Here is a 7644-nt window from a genome sequence, read left to right as displayed (position 1 = left end):
CCTGCGGCCCTGCTTCGGAGACTACAGCGACGAGAGCGACTCGGCCACCGTCTACGACAACTGCGCATCCGCCTCGTCACCCTACGAGTCGGCCATCGGGGAGGAGTACGAGGAGGCACCCCGGCCCCGGCCCCCCACCGGCCTCTCGGAGGACTCCACGCCCGACGAGCCCGGCGTCCACTTCTCCAAGAAGTTCCTGAATGTCTTCATGAGTGGCCGCTCGCGCTCCTCCAGTGAGTCATCTGGGGCTCGGTGGGCAGTGGCGGCTGTGGTGTCCTGGAGCCCCACCTGATCCCGGGGTTCCGGCACCAGCCTCCCTCCTGCAGCCCCAACCCTCACCGCAGGTGCCGAGTCCTTCGGGCTGTTCTCCTGTGTCATCAACGGCGAGGAACAGGAGCAAACCCACCGGGCCATCTTCAGGTAGGGCCACCCTTCCTGCCACTGCTATGGCCACTCGGCCATGGGCACCCACTCAGCCCCTGGGACAGTGTTCACCCGCTAAACTCAGACCAGGGGTCCAGGGAAACCAAGACTGTGACGACAAGGTGCCCTGCGCAAAAGGGGACGTCTGTGCCCACCCAAACCTACACCTCTGATCCCAGCTTAGTGCTCGCTTCCCGGGAGCTCAGGTTATCAGGGCCTCTGCTCACTTCCTCCCTCGGCCTGTGGACTGCCAGGTGGCAGGTATTTGACACTGGCCTTCCGAGAGCCAGCACACTTGACACTTTGCATGCCTGGTGGCTGGCGGTGCTCGCCTGTAATCCCAGCACTCAGGAGGCTGAAGCAGGAGGATGGCCGTGAGTTCAAGGCCAGCCTGAGCTACGTAGTGAAACTCTTTCAAAACAAAGCAAACAAAAAACCCCAATGTATATTGAAGCAATGCTGCCACTGCGGCTCGCCGGTTCCAGCGGGGCCTGGTGGAGAGATCCTGGTGAGGAGCTCCTCACATGCCCTTGCTGGGGACAGGTTTGTGCCTCGACATGAAGATGAACTCGAGCTAGAGGTGGACGACCCCCTCCTGGTGGAGCTGCAGGCCGAGGACTATTGGTACGAGGCCTACAACATGCGCACTGGTGCCCGTGGGGTCTTTCCTGCCTACTATGCCATCGAGGTCACCAAGGAGCCTGAGCACATGGCAGGTAGTGTCCTTCCCCTCCTGGTACCACCCGCCCCTGCCCTGGCCCCTCTGCCCTACTGCCAGGTGACCCTGTGACCCACATCTGGGCCAGCCAGGGCAGGGCTGAGGGTCAATTCAGGCCGTTTCCCAAGGAGAAAAGTTGGGGCCTCTGGGGGTGGGGGCAGTGTCACCTGCACTCTTCACCCGCTGTCCTTTGCTGGGGGCTGGGCCCCCTCCTGTCAGCTGTGCCAACCCCTCACTTCCTGCTTATTTTTTAGCCCTGGCCAAAAACACTGACTGGGTGGATCAGTTCCGGGTGAAGTTCCTGGGCTCGGTCCAGGTTCCCTATCACAAGGGCAACGACGTCCTCTGTGCTGCTATGCAAAAGGTACCAGGTCCTGCACCCTGCCTGTCCTGTGGCCACACTGTCCCTTAGGGAGAAGGATGCAGGGGTCTAGAGGTGGCAAAAGCTGAAGGACCCAGGCCTGGGACAGGAGAGACGGCCCGACATGCCCTATCCCTTGCAGATTGCCACCACCCGCCGGCTCACGGTCCGCTTTAACCCACCCTCCAGCTGTGTCCTGGAGATCAGCGTGAGGGGCGTGAAGATAGGCGTCAAGGCCGACGATGCCCAGGAGGCCAAGGTGGCTGCCCTTGCCTCCCCTGCTCCAGCTCCCAGCCCCGCCACTAAATCTGCCGTGGCAGGGTGTGTGTCGCCTTCCCCTGCCGCTGATGACCACCCTCTTGCCTCTCTTCTCCCTCCTGCAGGGGAATAAATGTAGCCACTTTTTCCAGCTAAAAAACATCTCTTTCTGTGGATACCATCCAAAGAACAACAAGTGAGTGGAGGGCCACAGGTGGGGCCCCAGTTGGGTCTGGAGCCCGGCGGGGTGGGTGTGGCTCCCTGCCCCTGTCCCCCACAGACACCTGTCCTCCGTCCTCCCATAGGTACTTTGGGTTCATCACCAAGCACCCTGCCGACCACCGGTTTGCCTGCCACGTCTTTGTGTCTGAAGACTCCACCAAAGCCCTGGCAGAATCCGTGGGGTACGTGTGTGTGTCCCGCCTGTGTCCCCAAGGAGCCAGCCCAAGGCCCTAGCCACCCCCCAGCCTCCCGTAGCCCTGGAAACCCATGGGGCTCCACTCAGTGCGGGTGGCCGGGGAGCGGGGTGATCCAGTGAGGGATCTCCGGGCTTGTTGACTGCTGGTGAGTCCTTCACCTGCTACCTCCCTCGGGTGGGGGCGATGCCACCCTTAAGGGCCAGGGCCCGGCATTCCCAGGGGCCTGGCGCACCTGCTTACCTGTGCCCTGCCCTGCCCTGCCCTGCAGGCGCGCATTCCAGCAGTTCTACAAGCAGTTTGTGGAGTACACCTGCCCCACAGAAGACATCTACCTGGAGTAGCGGCCACCTCTGCACCTCAGGCCACACAGGGCAGTGGACTGTGGACAGGACAGCACTGCTCGGCAGGGACACCACCACCGCTGGAGGATGGAAGTGGGAGCCGCTGGTACAGGGTGGGGGGCAGGGGGATGGTGTAAGAAAGCTGTAACATATGGATCACAGAGGGGCTGCCCGGGGAGGGGCGGGGCAAGGCGGGGGCTGTCCCTCTGGCTGCAGAGGGTGTCCATCCTGGGGACACAGGCCCCGCCCCGTCCTGGGCCTTACTTCCCCTGCCCAGGCCCTGGCTCCTGCCTTGACAAAGCCCATGTCACCTGCAAGTGCCCACTGTCCCCTGGCCCAGCCCATACCAAGAGCCCTGAGCTCAGGCCGAGCCTGGCCACCTCCCAAGAACTTTCCAGGAAGGAAATGGCAGCGGGCAGCGGTGAAGTCGCTGCTTTCTGCTCTCACCATGGCTCCCACCTGCCACCCTGGCCCACTGGCCCCAGCAGGGAGAGGCTGCCTCTGACTGGCCCAGGCCAACCCCACCATGGTCTTGTCACCCTGGCCACGACTATTAAAGTGCCATCTCCTGTCTGGAGCACAGTGCCTGTGTCCTCACGGCCCCTCCGCACCACCTCAGTTACCCAGGAAAGCCTGAGCCTCAGCTGACAAGAGTTTTATGTAGGTTCCGTCGGTCACTGGTGGGCATCGTAGTAATACTCAGCCATGTCTGGCCCATCCCGCTTGCGCTGCTGGGCCTGGGAGAGGAAGGGCCGAGGCCCTCGCAGCCTCGGATGCCTGGGTCGGATCCCGTAGTCTAAATTGGGGGGAGGGGTTGGTTTGGGACAGGACTCCGATGGAGGCTGCCCAAGACTGGGACATGGCAGGGATGGGCACAAGAGGAATCCTACCGTCCACCAGGTCAGACGATGGCTGCAACAGCTCCAGGGAGGCTGGGAGTTCCTCAAGAATAGGCCTGCGGGAGAGGTTGCGGTGCTCAGCCTGGCCCTGGAGGCCACTGCTACCTCCCTTTGTGGGGTTGGCCTTAGCATGCCCCAAACCCTAGACCCACAAACCACAAGGTGCTGCTGTCCCACAGGGGCAGCACCTCAGGGGCTGGGGGTTCAGAACCCTCACTGCCAAGGTGAGGTACAGGAGGAAGAGGCTGAGCCCTGCGCTGGGGTTCAGAGCCCCCAACATGGTGGGCACCATCTTCTAAGCAGGCCGCACTCGGGTTCCACTCCCCTCTCCACACAGCCTCGGAATCTGCTGCCAGCCTCCTGGGCCACCTCACAAAGGGCATCATTCTAGGGCTGATGGAGGCAGGAGGGCAGGTGCTGTGGTTTACACCGGGCCGGGAGGCACCAAAGCAAACCTTGTCCTGGCATCGGTGCCCAGGTCTTGCGGTCACATCTTGGTTCAAGTGCTGACCTTGCCTCACACAGGCCTCTGTTCCCTTTCCTGTGAGGGAAGGGCATGCGTGCAGTAGGCCCTCAACAGAGGGACTGGGCGCCCCCACCCAGAGCACCTGCCTTCCCCACAGCCTCTCCCGCCTCTCCGCACCTCAGTCCCAGGGAGGTCCTGGCAGCTAAGAAGCCAGTGTGGATCACCCCCGGGGTGAGGTAGCTCCAGGCTCCTCCCCTTCGGCACATTGCTCTCTGCAGTTTAAACAGCGGGATCCAGGAGCTCCCCCACCCCTCAGTTGGGGTCTTTCCAGGAAGGGGCCAGCTTTGGGCCGGCTCCCTGGAGTATGAGACGTAGGACCAAGGCCACATGGCTTGCTTCACTGTGGGGTCCCACTGAGCCACACCCCCAGCCCTTTTTGAGACAGGGTTCTGCTAAGTTGCCCAGTCTGGCCTCGAACGTGCAATCCTCCTGCCTCAGCCTCCTCAGTAGCTGGGGCTATGGTGTGTGCGATCAGCTTCTGACCCACTTACTACCCACTTACGAAACCCAGCTCGCTTCTGCACCAGGGGAGCCGTCAGACAACCCAGCCCCACTCCGCATCTGTGGCCTCAGAAGCCAGGGCTGAGCCATGGCTGCAGCTTTGGGAACGCTGTTACTGGAGACCACTAGGTCCCCAAGGCCCAAGAGGAGGCCCTCAGTCCCATCCCCACACCTGGGCCCACACATCCCTCACACGAGACCGAGGACAGCCCCTCCAACTGTCTCCAAATTGGGACCACCAGGCGGGAGCACCCTGAATTCCATACCTAGCCTAATGCCGAAGCCCCTCCACCCCTCACCTCCTAGGGGCTGCTGTCCTCCCCCATCCACAGCAGTCCCCAGGTCACTTGGGTCCCCTTGGACCTCCCCATCCGACACTGCCTGGTGTGGCCTTTCCTGGGTCCCAGGTCGGTCTCTGGCGTCACAGCGCAGCCCTCTCCTGTCACTCCATTCTCCACGGGCTCTGCTCTCTCCAAATGGCCCTTCCCAGTCAACAGCAGAGCGCCACTAGGTCCCCTGCCTGGTGCCGCTGCCATTTGGCCTGGCCTCCCATGGCCTCGCGCCACCTGTTCCTGCCCCACAGCCCCCATCCCTGCTCCTCCACAGCAGTTCTTCCTTCACGTTACTCCACGCCGAGCCGCTGCGCACCAAAAGTCCGGTGTACACGATGGCCGGGTGTGTGAACAGGCCTGCACTACCAATACTCTGGGAGGCTGAGGCAGGAGAATCACAAGTGTGAGCACAAATTGGCCTAGGCAACTTAGGGGCTTAGGCCCTGTCTCAAATTAAACAATAAAGGACTCAGAATGTAGCTCAGCTTGAAGGGCCTGGGTTCAATCCCAGTACTGTGAAAACAAACGGCTGGGGCATGACTTGGCAGCACGTGGCACAGGCAAAGCATGGGCTCGGGTCCCTGAGAAAGGAAACTAACAAAACTGTTACGAGCTGTAACTTCACAGCCCTCCCCTCCCGGCCACTCACCCCTGCCCTCCCCAAGCCAGAGTCACCAGGACCCCTCCAGCGTACCTTCTGCCTGCCTCTGTGCAGCCTCTGGCACAGGGCCTGCTGCGGAGCCCAGGCCCAGGACCTCTTGCTCAATAAGCCAAAGGCCGCGGAGTGGAGCCGATGGGGTAACAGTGGCCCTTCCCACATGGTCAGCTGCGCTGCAGCCCCAGGTGGTTCCTGGAGGCACGGGGTCAAGGTGCCTCGGAAGTAGCAAGGCCTGCGGGACCTGGGGAGCCGGGTGCAGGAGCCCTCTAGCACCTGAGAAGTCACCGTGGCTTGGACCTGCAGAGCGCTGGGTCTTCCCCAGGCTGGCGCCAAGGACGGAAGCTTGGGCCACGGGCCCTGCCCTCTCCCCTCCACAGCAGCTGGCCTGGCTCCACCTGGCCACCAGAGCTGGGGTGGGCGAGCGTGGGAACCCGAGCTCAGATGCCCTGAGCTCAGCTTTGTCTTGGAGCCTCGACTCCTACTCCTGACCCTGCTCCAGCCCGGTACTGCCCACTGCCGGACAGCCCATCCATTTGACATCCTGGGACAGGGCCCAGGGCAGCCAGAGGCTTGCCCAGGGGCACATATGGCACAGCTGTCGGTCTCCACCGGGGGCAGTAAGAAGCAGGTCCCCTGCGGCTACCGTGGAGGCTGGCACAGCTTCCTGTGGCTCGTAGCACCTGGAGCTGCTGAGGCTTCCTGCTGGTGACAAGGAACCGGCTACGTGGAGGGCCTGGGTGGTGGGGCATGGAGAGACCACAGGCTTGGACACTGCCAGTCAGTTTTATTAGGAAAGAGGGCCGGGGGCACCAAAGGCTGAGGCGGGCCCTGCCCAGAGTGGCAGCCCGCACCCCGCCCCTCCCGGAGGTCTGTCAGCCCCAGGTGTAGAAGTAGATCTTCTGCCAGGTAGGCAGGTAATCCATGAGCGGCTCTGAAACCAAAGGGAGGACAAGGCGATCACACAGCTGCTCGCATCTGCACGCCAGCAGCCAGCAGAGCCTCCCCTCTATCCTAAGGTGGCAGCACCGACACAGACCAGGACCCTCAGGGGTGCTGGCAGGCCTTCCCTCCTCGGTGACCGGCCTTCCAGGGGTCTGGGCAGGAGGAAGGCTGACAGTCTGTGTGATCACAGCACCCTGCCCATGGGACACCCTCCTTCCAGCCACCCCTGACTCCACAGCCCCCAGTTCAGTCCTGGGAGCTGTCATCCGCCCAAGCTGACAGCAAACTCCCTCTGTCTGCCACAAAGAGTGAAACGACAGAGAGCCAGGGCTGGCAGGGAGCCAGGCTGCGCACATGCTCTGAGACACCCCAGAAGCACAGCTGTGCCCACTCACTCGCCACCAGGCTGCCACCGGGGACACGGTCTGCCAGCAGCTGGAGCAGGAAGAGGATCTTGGCCCTGGACAGAGAAGAGAGACGGGCAGCTGAGTCGGGCGGGGGACCCGCCTGAGGAGCCCAAAGCCTTCACCTGCTGGGCGTGGTGGCACATGCCCGGCATCCCAGTACTCAGGAGGCTGAGGCAGGAAGATTGCAAGTTTAAGGCCAGCCTGAACTACGCAGTGAGACCCTGTCTCAACAAAACAAAACCAAAAATGAAATTGAAACGGAAATAAGATATATTTATGGGTTGAGGATGTGGCTCTGTGGTACAGGGGGACTAGCATGTGTGAGGCCCAGGGCACCGATCCCCAGTACTGCAAAAAAAAGTTTTTCTAATAATATTTGTCAAATGTTTACTAACATTTATCCAGGCAGGACTGTGTAGTTTGTCACTTATGCTCTGTAACAACCCTGTGGGGAAAGCACTGACATCATCCTCATTTTAATGATGAGAAACTGAGGCACAGAGAGGTCAAGTAATCTGTCCAAGGCCACACAGGCAGAGACCACGGTATGGGCTGTGAGCGGATGGATGCCTCCTCCCAGCAGCCTGCAACCGGTCCCTGTCTTCTGAGGAACGGAAAATTCCCTGTCAGGTCCCCAGGCCCTGCTCAGTTTGGGCCCCTGCTCTGGGCAGTCCCAGGATGGTCAGGCTAGGAGATAAGACTTTCAGTCTTATCTAAAAACAGCAGAAGCGCCAGGTAAAGCTATTTTCAGTATTAAATATGACATATGCTTGCTTTCTCCTGTCTCAGGAAAAAACAGAGGAGGGGGGGAGAGACAGGGAAGAGAGAGGAGAGAGAGAGAGAGAGAGAGAGAGAGAGG

The 7644-nt window shown here is 61.3% G+C and overlaps 3 protein-coding genes across 3 annotated transcripts in view; 1 reads left to right on the top strand and 2 right to left on the bottom strand.

The window, feature by feature from the left end:
* The window catches only part of Mapk8ip1 (mitogen-activated protein kinase 8 interacting protein 1), a 9350-nt gene extending 6247 nt beyond the window's left edge, over window positions 1–3103 (top strand). Inside the window, exons 6-13 of the mRNA XM_033756814.1 lie at window positions 2–233; window positions 345–420; window positions 967–1139; window positions 1396–1505; window positions 1645–1761; window positions 1886–1956; window positions 2066–2164; window positions 2448–3103. Of these exons, the coding sequence (XP_033612705.1) occupies window positions 2–233; window positions 345–420; window positions 967–1139; window positions 1396–1505; window positions 1645–1761; window positions 1886–1956; window positions 2066–2164; window positions 2448–2520 (951 nt within the window). The 3' untranslated portion in view covers window positions 2521–3103. The remainder of the gene's footprint in view (window position 1; window positions 234–344; window positions 421–966; window positions 1140–1395; window positions 1506–1644; window positions 1762–1885; window positions 1957–2065; window positions 2165–2447) is intronic.
* Window positions 3104–3194: 91 nt separating this feature from the next.
* CUNH11orf94 (chromosome unknown C11orf94 homolog) lies at window positions 3195–3784 on the bottom strand. The gene is made up of 3 exons (XM_033756530.1): window positions 3608–3784; window positions 3411–3475; window positions 3195–3316 (listed from the first exon to the last, which is right to left on the bottom strand). The coding sequence occupies exons 1-3, from the start codon at window positions 3709–3711 to the stop codon at window positions 3195–3197; spliced, it is 291 nt and encodes a 96-aa protein (XP_033612421.1). The 5' UTR covers window positions 3712–3784.
* A 2384-nt stretch (window positions 3785–6168) lies between these two features.
* Window positions 6169–7644, bottom strand: part of Pex16 (peroxisomal biogenesis factor 16) — a 5426-nt gene continuing 3950 nt past the window's right edge. Inside the window, exons 10-11 of the mRNA XM_010612486.3 lie at window positions 6774–6838; window positions 6169–6367 (exon numbers count right to left, since the gene is read on the bottom strand). Coding sequence (XP_010610788.1) covers window positions 6309–6367; window positions 6774–6838 — 124 coding nt within the window. The 3' untranslated portion in view covers window positions 6169–6308. The remainder of the gene's footprint in view (window positions 6368–6773; window positions 6839–7644) is intronic.

The sequence above is a fragment of the Fukomys damarensis genome, unplaced genomic scaffold (genome assembly GCF_012274545.1).
Source record: "Fukomys damarensis isolate Sample0158 unplaced genomic scaffold, DMR_v1.0_HiC HiC_scaffold_27, whole genome shotgun sequence".
In the NCBI taxonomy this organism is placed as follows: Eukaryota; Metazoa; Chordata; class Mammalia; order Rodentia; family Bathyergidae; genus Fukomys; species Fukomys damarensis.
The sequence above is the reverse complement of the archived record's forward strand: the minus strand, read 5'-3'. Positions and strand labels throughout refer to the sequence as shown.